The sequence below is a fragment of the Moschus berezovskii genome, chromosome 16, assembly GCF_049115385.1.
Source record: "Moschus berezovskii isolate FMDL1 chromosome 16, NW_MosBer_1.0, whole genome shotgun sequence".
In the NCBI taxonomy this organism is placed as follows: Eukaryota; Metazoa; Chordata; class Mammalia; order Artiodactyla; family Moschidae; genus Moschus; species Moschus berezovskii.
This window is the reverse complement of record NC_142475.1, coordinates 54,979,191-54,993,958: the sequence shown is the minus strand read 5'-3', so window position 1 is coordinate 54,993,958 and position 14,768 is coordinate 54,979,191. Positions and strand designations below refer to the sequence as shown.

The following is a 14,768-nucleotide window of genomic DNA, read 5'->3' as shown; positions in this document are numbered from 1 at the left end:
CGAGGGGCGAGGCGCGGGCAGGGGTCCGAGAGGGGTGCGGGACGCAGAGCAGAGAGCACTCACCGGCTCCCCAGGTGCGCCAGGGTCGCCCTTCTCTCCCCTGGGCCCTGGTTCTCCCTGTTGGCAGGGAAGCACAGAGTAAGGCAGCTGCGCCCGGCCCACCCTCGGGTCGCCCCGTGGACCTTCCGGGCCTGTGCAGGCACCTTGCGCTGGAGGAGAAGCCGGCAGAAGCGGGCACCACCCTGTGCAGTTTCCACGCTGCTTTCTCCCCCTTGACCTTGCCCCCGAAGCTCCTGCCGCCCCCCACCGCCCAAGCCCATCCCTGATCCCTGAGTTAGCGTCCGCAGGGCCTGGGCTAGGGCCCCGCTCCCCCTGCACCAGCCGTTGATGGAATGTGCACGCTCCACCCCAGAGAGCCGGGGTTCAGTGAGGCCGCCCTGACAACGAAGCTTTCAACAGAGGCAAGCTCCCTTCTCCCTCCAGGATCTCCATTTCCCACCAGCTCAGAAGAACACTCTGGCTCCATTCATCAGATAATATCCTTATCTCTAGCTTGTCTTCCCCCTAGAAAATTTCCCAAGGAGGGAATTTGCAAAAGCATTTTGTCTGGTCCTCAAGTCACTGGAGACACGACCCGTAAAGATGGAAGGGCTGACAGGATGGATTTGGGGGACACAGACGAAAGAAGCGGTGCACACTTTCTGCCAGTGGGGGAAGGGGCTGTGGGGGTCAGGTCGGGAGACGGATCCTGAGGCTCTCAGACAAGATGCTCAAGGCATTTCTCCCTGGGGCCTGAGAGCCAGGAGCAGACTTCACCATGGGGGTGCTCGGCAGGCGCCCATCAACAGCTGCTGAACACTGAACACGGGAGCCTCCTTCTCCTCCACCGCCCCTCGCTGGTGATGCCAGCCCAGGGAGATGCCCACTCTGGGCTCAGCAATTGCAGGGCACTGGCCAGGCCTCCCGGAACCCTCTGCAGGCGGAGGGGGTGGGTCAGGCTGCTCTTCCAGGGAGCGGCTTCTGAACCAGTTACAAAGCCCCCGTAAGCTCTCAGCCGTACTGTCTCCCAGCCTGGGACGGCCTGTCCCTCCGTTCTCCAGACAAGGAACGGGTTCACGCTCCTCTCTGACATCGGAACTGCACGCCAGCTAACAGCCCCTGCTCTGTTCTGCACTGTCATCACCACGCTGCCTCGTGGCCTCACCAGCTGGGGACCCGACATCCCCAGGAGGCTTATTGTTTCTGCAGCAGGAGTTGGGGCTCTCCTTCCAGCCCTCCTCCCCTTTCTAGTAGCCTTCTTAATTATGCTGCAAACCTAGTGCATACACGCATGCTAAGTCGCTTCAGTTGTGTCCAACTCTGCAACCTCGTGGACTATAGCCCTCCAGGCTCCTCTGTCCAAGGGACCTGGCTACCCCTCCAAATCTCCAGCCCCCACTGTGTGCAGGGACTGGAAGGCAGACTGCTGAGGAGAAGTCAAACAGAACTACAGCTTCCAAAACCATCAATACAAACATGGTTACCATGGCAACGAGGCAGCTCCACAGGGATTCATGCAGTAATCCCCAGTGCATCTTTTTCTCCCGTGGACACAATTTCCTTGCTTTGCATATGTAAGTGGCTTCCTGGTTTCTGCAAAGCTCAGACCCTGCAGGAAGGTGTCCCCCTCACCAGGATTCAAAGGGGAAGCTGGGCAGACCTCTGGCCCCTCTCAGTCCCTTCCCGTGGGAACACCTCAGACATCATCTTTTAGGAATGGAGCGATTCCTTTACAGAGAGGCTGAATGTGTAGGTTTGCCACAAGCTTTAGGGACTCAGGGTGGGCAAAAGGGAGGAGTCCCAGAGGATGAAGGGCTGAGGCATTGTGTAGGGGGACATGGTTCTGGAAGACGGAGGCGGCAGGCCAGCGTGATGGAGCCTCAAACCTCGGCACTGGCGGGGCAGCGGTTCAGCCAGGGCCTTACGGCCAACAGCTAGCTCCTCGAGCCTCGGGCCATCATCTGTGAGCTGGGCACAGGGTCAGTCAGAGCGATGCCTGCCCTGTGCCCGCTACATTCAAGGCTATCCTGCTCTGTCCCTCCGAGCCCTTCCTTCGAGAGAAGATGCAGCTGGAGCCCCGCCTGCTCTCCCCTCAGCATCCCCCGACACTCCTGTGGTCCCCTGCCTCCCCCCACCACCTAGGGACGGCCCCCCTGCCCTCGCTTCCTCCCCATTCCTCCTCCAAAACAGCTCAAAGTCCTCCTTCTTCTGCGATGATTTTGGCACCAACTCAGTCTCTCTCTCTCTCTGCCCTATTCTTTTCCATCACATCCACGATCTCTTTAGCTTTTCAAGTTGTAGCTACTTAAAGCGGCGATGTGGAGATGGGTCCTCTCCTAAGCATCTTGGCCGCCGCACGCGGGGCAGCAGGTCAAGTCCTAACCACAGGAGAACTGTGTCCTCAAGAGCGAACCAACAAAGGAGGCGAGCTTGGTGACGTCAGAGACCCTGAACACACTCGTTTTCACAGAATCCCCTCGAGAAAGAGGAGGGAAAGGCTTCTGGAGGCTGCGGCCACGCTGAGTGTCCTTTTCCATCAAGCGCTTCCGTCTTCAGAAAAAGCCATGCGCTCTCCCGCCAGCCACCTCCCCAAGCAGGCTCCGTCCCCACTGGCCCCTGAATGGCCCCTCTCAGACTTGGCCTCCAAGACCCCCAGGCCTGCCCCCTCTGCCTTTTTACCTTCTGCCGCTCACAGGGCTCTGTCCTGCTTGGAACAACCAGCCACCCTGTGCAGTGAGGGGTCACTTTACCCAAAGAGAGGGGTGGCCTTCACCCTCGGCTACTGGGAGGCCACCTCCTGGACCCTGACCCAGGAGGTCCCATCTGCCCTGGAGCTGGTCCCTCACCTGGCCCGCTCCCCGCCAGCTGCCAGGACAAGGTCAGGAACCCAGAGGCCTGACGGCGGCTGGCAGGTCAGGGCCAAGAGTCAGGACACAGCCCAGCACCCCCTGCCCCCCAGGGCACTCAGGGTCATCGCGAGCCAGGCCGGGGGGCACCGGGCAGCCACAAGACGCCGCTGCTACTTACGGGCATTCTCGGGTGTGGTGTGAACAGGGACGTCTGCAATGGAGACCACAGAAACGAGACAGAATGAGTGGACATCAGCAACCTGCCTCGGACAGACTTACCGGTGGAGAATACAGCCTCAGGGGCTCCTTTAAGGATGATTTTTGACAGAATCACACATTCCTTTTAAAGCCCTTGCCCTCCCTATGAGGCGGTCCCCTGCCTCAGCTAGTAACTGACCAATCCCTTTGTGCCCAGACAAGGCCAGTTCCCGGAGCCATGTTCATCTCCCTTCCTGCCCCTCCACCCTGAAATTGATTAAAGCATAGAATACCAAGACTGTAGAGAAACACTCAAGTGAAAAAAAAAAAAACATGCAAACTATGCTCACATATTTATAGAGCCTTTGTTTTTTTAATTTAGTATTTATTATATATCAGGAACTACACAATGTACCTTACATATTTCAGTCAATTTTCACTACAAATGTACAAGACACAGCTCCGTATAATATTTTCTTTTCTTAACAGATGAGAAGATGGAGTCTTTTCCACACTAAAGAACATGTTTAAGATCACAATGCTGGTGAGCAGCACAGCTTGGATTCAAACCCACTCTTTTCTTCTGGCCCCAAAGCCCCTGCTCTTTACTCATGCCTGAACCCCAACTCACAAGGCCCACCCTGGGACCTGCAGAGGGTGGAGGTGCGAGTCGTGGGTGTATACCCATGCTGCAGTCTCACCCTGGACACACCGCTTCCTTCCTCTGACCCCATCCCCACAGGCAGCGGGTGGCATGGATGCCCGGTGACTAGCCAGTATTCTGACCAACGATAACCGTATTGCCGAATAAACTAAACCAATAAGCACAAGGTGGTTCTTACAGAAGCTCATGCACTTTCTGGATCACGAGACCCAGGGATGGGTCTGGCTACTGGCAGACTCCCTTAAAAAGATGTTTGTAACTACGTGGTCGGTGTGCGGGAGGAGAAAGGACCAGAAGCAGAGTAACTTACAGTGCCAGGTAATCCAGGGGGCCCTGGTGGGCCCACTTCACCCTAGAAGAAGAAATGAAAACAGCAGTAAAGAATCCACCTGCCAATCCAGGAGATGTAAGAGACACGGGTTCAATCCCTGGGTCGGGAAGATCCCCTGGAGGAGGGAATGGCAACCCACTCCAGTATTTCTGCCTGGAGAATCCCATGGACAGAGGAGCCTGGCGGGCTACAGTCCCTGGGGTCGCAAAGAGACGGACACGATAGCACACTCAGTTCTGCTCATCCTGGAATACTTTTCCTAAGAAGACAGACTCACCCAGTCTGCCTCTACTGCAATTGATAGATATATAGATCCAAGCCATAAAATATTTCAAACACACCAGAACTCTGCTCTGAGAAGCATCTGTGCTGCCACGTGGAGCTGCAGGTCGTTTATGCCACTCTGTGCTATTCCACGGTGCACGTGGAGACAAAGTGGCCGCTCTCCTGCTGACAATACTGACATGACTTCCCACCTGCTGCAGCCAATGTCCCCACACTGTGTCCTGGAGCCAAAGTTTGAGCCCCCTGAGAGGCTCCTCTGCACCCTGCCCTGCCCTCCTCGGAGGGCTCAGGCTCTTCTCAGGGGCCTGAGGGGTGAGTGTTACATTCCTGTGAATGGCACAGGCTTGGGAGTCGACTCACCTGAGCTTGAACCCTAACTCTACCATTTTATACATTATTTTACTTGTGTTGGCATGTTTTTCTCTGTGCAAAATAACAATAACAGCACACACAGCTCACAGCGTCCTCTGCGTCCTCACAGCGACTGAGGCCTTCAGCGGGGTCCCGAGGAGGAGGAAATTGTTATTCCGTTTGCCTCGAGGAAAGGAGGTCACTGGGCCGCTCCCCCAGGGGGAACGGTCCCCAAAGCCCTTCATTCCATGTGAGTCACGATGGTGTCGGGACACGGCTGTCTCTGCCCGCGCGTGTCCTAGCAGCCCAGGGCCCACACGCACTTATCAGTGGACAAACGAATGAATGAAGCTGAGAGACGGGGAAGGCTTCTCTTATTAACAGTACCAAGATAAGGTGGTATGAAACGGAGTTACATGATAAACCATGATGGAAAAGAGTATTTTAAAAACGTCTACACGTGCATAACCGAGTTACTCTGCTGTACAGCAGAGATTGGCACCATGTTGTAAATCAACTACACTTCAATTACAATTTTTTTAAAGCGGTTACGTTGTTTTCTATGCTTGTTTCTATGTCATACAGGATTTAAGCCCAGGTTTCAGCTCACTTTTCTACGTGCGTTAATTCCCTTCATCGCCACCGAAACGCCTGAAACAGAGATGCTTCATGGGTACCCCCACTCCAAGGATGAGCAAACTGAAGCACAGCCACACGCGGGCCCCTGCCCAAAGTCACACAGACAGCAGCTGGTGCAGCCTGGTGGAAAACTCTGAGCCCAAGCCCTTAACTACGGCGAGGCATTTCCCCTGACCATGCTGCAGAAGCTTCAGAGAGAATATAGCACCTTTTCCAGTGCTGAGTCCACCAGTTCTCCTCTTGACACTGTTGACCACGTGTTCCAGAACCAATCTCACCCAGACCATCCAAGTTCAGTGTTTCCCAGTGCAATGCACGTGCAGTCAAGCTCGGTCTGTTGTGTCCGACTCTTTGTCACCCCATGGACTGTAGCCCACCAGACTCCTCTGTCCATGGGATTCTCTAGGCGAGGACGCTGGCGTGTGCTGCCATGCCCTCCTCCAGGGGATCTTCCTGACCCAGTGACTCTACCCACGTCTTCAGCATTGGCATATGGGTTCTTTACCACTGGCATGACAGTGCAAGGTATGAACAGACATAAGAAGAGGGTTGGAGGAGAGATGTGTCTCCAACCCCGAGGGCCTCAAGACCACCTTTCTGGAAGAGCCTCGCCCTCCCTCAATGCTCTGGGGTGAACACGGGACCATAAGCTGGCGGGGCAGAGCCCAGGAGCTCTCCAACTTGGAGAAAGATGCACACCCAGAGAAGGGTCTCTGAGCTCTGGAGTCAATGGGGCTGGCGGGGGCTCCCATCCCCGCTTCTCCACAGTTTAAGTGTCTCAGCCCCAACTGACGCAGGGGCATTATCACTCTCCTCTCAGAGATGCCTTGGGGTCAAAACACTCTCAGTGCGGGGTCCGGAGAAGGTGGACCAGACCACTGAGGAATGGACGCCCAGGGACGGCCAGCAGGGGGCAATGTTGCTTCAGTGAGATTTGAGATTTTTTTTTTTTTTTAAACCCAGAATTGTCTATGATGACATATTTCTCTAGAGGCAAAGAAAAGCAGGCCAGATTCTTCGGAATGCGACTCTGCCGTGGCCCTGGCAATTCTGCCAAAGCAATAAAAGGGGCTTAATGGCCTCGCCGAGTCCTCTGCATCTTGGAAATGAGTTTCTCAAATAGAAATTGCTTTTCTGAGAAGTCCGGGAGAGCGGCGGGCCTGAACGGCTTATCCACCAAAGCCCTTTCCATTGCAGGATCTCTATTTATAGATTGCAGGTCCTCAGAACAAAGACCTTGACCCTCAGCCTGGGAGCAGGGATGGGGTGCTGAGCAGGAGGGTGGGCAGGAGAGCGGGACATGGGAGGGTGTGGAGCTCAAACTGGGAGAACCAGGTGGCCCCCCAGGCAGCAGAGGGGGGATCGCAGGGCCCCGCTGGGCATGTGAGGCTGCCCAGACTCCCCCGGGCCAGGCCGGTGTGCCATGTGGACCCGGCAGCCTGGACGCTGGGCCCGGACTGCGGTCAGGTCTCGACTCCCACCACCCTCCATCCACACAGCCCCAGGCCGGCAGCCTGGCCCTTCCGTGCCTCAGTTTCCTCATCTATAAACTGGGGGTGTCGCTGATAATCTGACCCGCCTCCGGATGTCGCCAGGATCACCCGAGTCACTACGTGTGCCATGCTCGCCGTGACCACCCTGACCCGTGGCGGGTCCCGCCTCCCTGGTGCTGGTTCCTGGAGGCCCACGGTTCTTAGGCTCCACCTCTTTATACGAGAGACTCAAGCATCCACGGATTTCAGATATCCACAAGGGCTCCTGGAACCAACTGCCCGCAGATGCCAGCCTATACAGGCAGCTCTGCTTTCGGGCCAGCAAGGGAGACACCAGGATCAGATGGGATGCCCAGGACCACAGCGGGGAGACCCAGGACTGCCACCCAGGCCACCACTGTGACTCAAGCACGGCACTCCCTCCACGTGAACGACAGACGGGCGGTTGTGCGACACGTGGCACTGATGCCCCGGACAAGGGCAGCGGCTCCTACCTTTGCACCTTGGTCGCCTTTCAGGCCTGGAAGCCCCAGTGCCCCTTTCTCTCCCTACGGAGAAAAGATAAAAACCAGGAGACGTTAGAACGCGACTCAGTGTAACGGCTGCCTCTTCCAGGTGAGAGCAAGGGGGGACCCTGGGCAAAATACTGTTTAGTCTCCCCAGCCTGCCCTGCCACGGTAAGGACCGAGTTCAAGGGATGGCCTGTCGGTTATGTGAAGGGGCAAGTGCTCCATTTGGCACCTGACAGCTGTTGCCCCCAGTCATTCCCACAAATTTCACCTGGAGCTACTCCACCCACCCTTCCAGATGGACTCCTTGGCCACCGTCCCTTTGTTCCAGCGGGTGGCCCTCGGTGGCTCAGTCCCCTGCCTTTCCTCTTTCTAGACACTGGGAAAAACGCTCTAACCCAGCCCGGTCAGCCTGTCCCCGAGAGTGCAAACCAGGAGCGGGGGCTCTCTTCTTGGGCGCGGCGCGTGGCCTCACCTGGTCTCCTTTCTCTCCCCTCGCACCTGGGAGTCCTGGGAAGCCTGGCAGCCCTGCCTCTCCCTGCGGAAAGAGCACAGCACCATGATCAGCGGGCTCTCAGGAAGGAGGCTGCCCGCAGACTTCTGCAGAAGCAGGGTAACATGGAAACAAAGCAGCAGAGAGAGGGGGATTCTAGACGGTGTTCTGGGGGCATCTCCAGGCTCGGGCTCACTCTGCAGCGCTCTCGCCCAGGAACCCTTACTTCCCCTCTCTTGTTGTCTGACTCCTCTCCCTCTGGATCAGCCATGATGTCACCTCCTGGCCACCTCTCCTGACATTCCCCGAGCCTGAGTGAGGGGCCTCCTGGGATGCCTTCGGTCACCTGCATGGCACCACTCGCTGCACCTGCTCAACTGCTCTTGGCTAACGGTGGTGACCCTGGCACCCAGTACAGCAAGGGATGCACAGGACGTGCTGACGGTCATGGTGTAAACAGATGCAGGCACACAGGCGTGCTGTGAGCTCCAGGGAGACACGCGACACAGGCGCAGCGGACACTAACACACGAACGCGTTGGATGAACCAACGACCAAACGAATGATGAACGGACCTTTTCTCCAGGTCGGCCGGCCAGGCCCTGCTCCCCAACTTCACCCTGCAGATAGAATAACAGACACCCGTCACTTACCACTCATGGTTGCAGAGGTGGCTGTCATCCCCAGGTGGCCCCGCAGACGCAGAGCACCTGGCACCCGCACCCTCGGTTCTCACACAGGCCGCACAGGCACTGAAGCCCCGTGTGCCGCAAGTTCCCGGAGAGGCTCCCACGCTCCCCACGTGGGCTTTGCACACACGCTCAGTCGCGTCCAGCTCTTTGCGACCCCGTGGACTGTCGCCCGCCAGGCTCCTCTGTCCATGGGGTTCTCCAGGCAAGAATACTGGAGTGGGTTGCCATGCCCTCCTCCAGGGGATCTTCCTGACCCAGGGATCAAACCCGAGTCTCCTGTGTCTCCAGCAGCGGTCAGCAGACCCTTTACCACTAGTGCCAGCCGGGAAGCCCCACACTGGCTTGACCTTCCCTCAAAAGAAAGTTTCTGGAGTTGCCCTGATGGGAGTTTACACAGGTTGGATCCAGTGATTCTGACTTTAAACACAGTTTAGAACCACAGGGAGCCAAAGTCTGTGAGTCCTGGAGCCACCTCGACTCTCAGTTCTGCTCCCCTTCAAGGGGAACTCAGACCCCAGGCCGGGTCCAGTGGTGGAGAAGCAGTTGATGAACTTGTCTGAGCTGACCGAGCAGCCCACAGTTGTTCAGACTCCTTGGTAACACAGGCAGCCAGGGGTGGAGGAACTCACGGGCAGGAGAGAGGTCCATTTCCCTTCCCATGGTGTGTTGCTATAAAGACCAGTTTCGGCTAAAATGCTGCTTAAACATCCAAACTTATATTACATTGGAAAGCAAGCCCTCAGCAGGGCTACATGACTTCTGGTTGCGTGGATGAAGTCGTGTCCTCTGGCATTAGGTTTCTGACCAGCGTTTCCTGGTCCTGATGAAGTGGGGGGGCAGGGGGGGCAGGACCAGAGGGGCTCACTCTCTGAACCCACGCTTAGCAGGTGCCTGTAAGTCACTGAGGCAAAGAGGCCTGTGGTGGGAGGAGCGGGGAGGGACTGCAATTTCTAACCAGCCATGTGTCTTCAGAACACTAACTTCTTGAATGCCAGTTTCTAACATCATTATGCATGGACGCATAGTCAGTCACTTCAGTCATGTCTTGACTCTTTGCGACCCCATGGACGTTAGCCCGCCAAGCTCCTCTTTCCATGGAATTCTCCTGGCAAGAATACTGGCATGGGTTGCCATTCCCTTCCCCAGGGGGTCTTCCCACCCCAGGGACTGAACCCAGGTCTCCTGTATCACAGGGAGATTATTTACCGTCTGAGCCACCAGGGAAGCTAAGTATGACCCTTATTAAAATCCTTATGAAGATTTCCACAAGGAAATTTGGTTTTCTGGTAAGTGGATACAGGAATGAATGACTGAGCGGTTATGCAAATACATAAAGGTTTTCCCTGCAGCTATGCCAGACTCCAGTGGTAGTGAAGTCTATACCACATGTTAAGAGAGACAGAGGGGGGAAAATAGTAAACAAACCAAAAGCACCGTTTAGCATGAAGCACGCATTTTATCCTGCAGTTCTGTGCCATTAGGGCCACTGGTGTCTGAGCGGGTGCATATAGAAATTCTAGATGCGCTCCACTTCTCCCATCAATCCCCAGTGTTCACAAGCACAATTAGAAACAGCTGCTCTTACCAGATCTGTGCAAATACGTGCTACATAAATTGTCACTTTAAATCTGCTAGGACAGGACAACCTTTACAGTTGGAAAGGCACTGGGTGGGGGGTGGTGCTGAGGTTGGGTAGCAAGCATTTTGAAGGCCTCCTGAAGTGCCTCCTGAATCCGTGCTGTGAATCCTAAGCCAGAGCATGACCCACGAAGGGCTGGGCAGCTCCTGGAATCCTCGACATGAGCCCAAGAGGGCGATGCACCTGCTCATCCCGCAGCCGGTCTGTTCCTAGTGGACTTGAGACCCGCCGCCCAGGATACATCCATGACCTTCTTCAGAGATGCTTATCTTATGAGGCGTGATGTCAAAATAAAGCAACAGACCTCCTGCCAGGTCTCCTTTGCAGCTACAAAGTATGTTCTAAAAGCAACGTAACTGCAGAAATTCAGTTTCCAACTTCCTAGAGAAAATTTTTAAATGCACTACACTGTACTAGAAATCGTTCAAAAACGGCAGATGAGCTGTAGTAACGGACCTCTCTGAAACTTTCAGTCACTGGAAATTGAAAGTGAAGTTGCTCAGTCGTATCCGACTCTTTGCGACCCCATGGACTGCAGCCACCAGGCTCCTCCGTCCATGGGATTCTCCAGGCAAGAGTACTGGAGTGGGTTGCCGTTTCCTTCTCCAGGAGATCTTCCCAACCCAGGTATCAAACCCGGGTCTTCCACATTGCAGGCAGATGCTTGACCATCTGAGGTCAAGCTCAAGCACCAAGGAAGTTCTCAGTCACTGGGGGTGAGCATAAATACCAAACACGTAGATGGAAAGACTAAAGACAACCCTAGTTCAGTTCAGTTCAGTTCAGTCGCTCAGTCGTGTCCGACTCTCCGCGACCCCATGAATCACAGCACGCCAGGCCTCCCTGTCCATCACCAACTCCCGGAGTACACTCAAACTCATGTCCACAGAGTCGGTGATGCCATCCAGCCATCTCATTCTCCGTCGTCCCCGTCTCCTCCCGCCCCCAACCTTTCCCAGCATCAGAGTCTTTTCCAGTGAGTCAACTCGTCGCATGAGGTGGCCAAAGTATTGCAGTTTCAGCTTTAGCATCAGTCCCTCCAATGAACATCCAGGATTGATCTCCTTTAGAATGGACTGGTTGGATCTCCTTGCAGTATAAGGGACTCTCAAGAGTCTTCTCCAACACCACAGTTCAAAAGCATCGGCCCCGGCGGCGCAGACGCGACGCGAGAGACGCCGGCCCCGGCGGCGCAGACGCGACGCGAGAGAAAGACAACCCTAAGGGCACCTCAAATTCACCCCAATACTTCTGATCCATCGACTTCATCCACACAAGGAACTCAAAGGGAACAGGTTCTTCTGAAGACTGTTGAATGGAACATGGGTTTTATACACTGTAAACTCAGAAGGATGAGCCAACTTACAGATGTGAGGAAACACAGTTCAAACAAGTCTGGCTGACCCCACAAATCCCCCATAAAATCCAAGGAGGATTTAAGGAAACACAGCACACAGGTCTGGCTGACTCCATAAAATCCTAGCAGTCAAAAATGAAAAATAATAGTGACCTATGCAAACGCTTTAAGTTATTTCTGGAAGATGATCGAATTTCAGCCAATCAGTCAAAAACAGGAAGGTGGCCTTTGGTGTTTAAAAGACCTGATTTACCCCAGAGCAAAGGAGGGACAAAACACAGCCAGTTACATATCATTACATTTCAATCACAGATATTTTTTACAAATAAGAATGTTGAGTCTTAAAAGATGGAGGGTGCTGTGCTTGCAAGTGATGATTAGCTGGCTTGTGGAGCCCTGAGGAATCCAGGGTGCACAGGCTTCTAGGGGATGCTTTCCACAGGGAGTCCACTGGGCATCCTGGAGAGGGCAGGCACATGGTAACCCGTGCGTGTTCTGCTCCATTTTAATTTGGTCTAAACTGTGGCTCAGCTGGTAAAGAACCTGCCTGCAAGGAGGGAAACCTGAGTCTGATCCCCAGGCTGGGAAGATCCCCTGGAGAAGGGAAAAGCTACCTACTCCAGCATTCTGGTCTACAGAAAAGTCAAACACGACTGAGCGACTTTCACTAAAGAATGGTCACTTCTTGAAAAAGCGAGGCCACAGGGAACCAAGGGTTCAGGGATTTGCCTATCACCCTTCACTGGCCAGCGAGGTGACCTGGGTCCTGCCTCCCCGGACAGCAGGGTCACCACTCGGCCAAGTCCAGGCCATACCCGTGCCCTTTCTGGGCTGTTAGTTATCAGTCGGCCACCAGTAAGCCCTTACTGAGTGCCTGCAGGTGCCTGCTGTGGGCTGGGGCTGGAGGGTGGTCACCAAGAGCCAGTTATAGCCCTTAACTAGTTCTTACCCAGTAGAGTGTGAGGGAGAGGGCCCCCGCGTGAGTTTCTGTCTGGACACAGGCCCCTCCAGAAGCACAGGTGCCTGCAAATGAACATACCACGTGCACACACACACACCTCACATGCACACACACCACATACACACACATGACATACAGACCCACACATCATGTACACACCCACAACACACACACACACTGCATACATACATACACATGACATACAGACACACACACCATGTACACACCCACAACACACACATACACCTCACATAAACACATATACTGCATACACACACACACGACATACAGACACACACACCATGTACACACCCACAACACACACACACACTGCATACACACACACAATGACATATAGACACATACACACCATGTACACACCCAAAACACACACACACACTGCATACATATACACACATAACATACAGATCCACACACCATGTACACACCCACAAAACACACACACACCTCACATAAACACACATACACTGCATACACACACACACGACATACAGACACCCACACCATGTACACACCCACACCATGTACACACCCACAACACACACACACACTGCATACATACACACACATGACATACAGACCCACACACCATGTACACACCCACAAAACACACACACACCTCACATAAACACACATACACTGCATACACACACATGACATACAGACACACACACCATGTACACACCCACAACACACACTGCATACATACACACACATGACATACAGACCCACACACCATGTACACACCCACAAACACACATACACCTCACATAAACACACATACAATGCATACACACACACACACACACGACATACAGACACACACACCATGTACACACCCACAACACACACACACACTGCATACATACACACACATGACACACAAACCCACACACCATGTACACACACACACCTCACATAAACACAAATGCACGGCATACACACACACCTGACATACAGACACACACACCATGTACACATCCACAACACACACATCTCATATACAGACACACCATGTACACACACACACTGCAAACACACACAACACACATACACCCCTCACATACACATGACATACAGACACACCCACATGACACAGACACACTAGATACACACACAGAACACACACACCAGATACACACACAGTATGTACACACACACCTCACATACACACATACACTGCACACACACACCCCACATACAGACACCCACACCATGTACACACCCACCCACACACCACAGACACACCATAGACACACCATATACACACCCACAGCACATACCGACAGTCACCCAAATCCAACCCTTGGGCCCCCACCCACAGGAGATGCCTTTTCCGCACAGCACATGGGTCACCGCCGCTGCCCCCGCGGATCCAGTTTCCACACGTCTGCATCCCCTGGGAGCCCCGGGCTTCCTTGTTTTCTGGAGGGGTCAGGTGTGAAGGGACACTGGAGGCTGGGAAAGCTCAGGGGACGGGGGGACAGACCCCCTGGCCCCTCCCCTCCCAGGACACGCTGGTCAGCAAGGTTGTCCCTCTTCCCGAGGCCAAGGCTCTCTCGTGGGGACAGGGTCCTCTCCTCCAGCTACGGGTCCCCTGCCTCCAGGAACTCCCTGCTCCTCTCCCTGGGCATGCCGTGGTGTGGCTCTCGGCGGTCATCAGTCCAGGGTGTGTCACCACTGACCCCGACCTGCCCCAGCCTTTCAAACAGCCCCTGTGCGATGGCCCTGGCTGTCCCCTGCCAGACCCCAGCCTACACGGCTCTGACAGCGGGGGTTCACACAGAGCCCCAAACACACGGCTTGGGAAAACAGGCGCAAGAGGAGGAAGGCCGAGTCCTTACCCGCGGACCGCGCTGTCCGGGCAGACCGTCCTCCCCTCTGTCTCCCGGGTCTCCCTGCAAGGAAGGCGGAGGAGAGTCAACAGCAGGAGCCGGGAGTGGAGGCAAGCGACTGAGCACCAGCTCCGGGCCGGAAGGAGGAAAGCTACTTGTACTCGGGTGCTACTGAACTCCTTTAATTCTGTGAGACCGCAGTGGCCCGAAACAGCAGCTCCAACCATCTCCTAGATTCAACGGCTCTGCTTTTGATTTACAGACTCAAGTGAGTGGGAATGAGGGGTTCAGAGCAGGGGAGACACTGCCTAAGTGCTTTTGAGACGACAAAATACTTAGTTAGCCGTTATCTTTTGTTTTTAAAGAGGAGAATGGAGAATATTTACATGACATGTTCTTGCTGGTGCTGCTGC

The 14,768-nt window shown here is 54.6% G+C and overlaps 1 protein-coding gene across 1 annotated transcript in view; it reads right to left on the bottom strand.

The window, feature by feature from the left end:
- Window positions 1-14,768, bottom strand: part of COL22A1 (collagen type XXII alpha 1 chain) — a 210,104-nt gene that overhangs the window by 92,901 nt on the left and 102,435 nt on the right. Inside the window, exons 26-32 of the mRNA XM_055432494.2 lie at window positions 14,365-14,418; window positions 8,426-8,470; window positions 7,834-7,896; window positions 7,344-7,397; window positions 4,061-4,102; window positions 3,067-3,099; window positions 64-117 (exon numbers count right to left, since the gene is read on the bottom strand). Coding sequence (XP_055288469.2) covers window positions 64-117; window positions 3,067-3,099; window positions 4,061-4,102; window positions 7,344-7,397; window positions 7,834-7,896; window positions 8,426-8,470; window positions 14,365-14,418 — 345 coding nt within the window. The remainder of the gene's footprint in view (window positions 1-63; window positions 118-3,066; window positions 3,100-4,060; window positions 4,103-7,343; window positions 7,398-7,833; window positions 7,897-8,425; window positions 8,471-14,364; window positions 14,419-14,768) is intronic.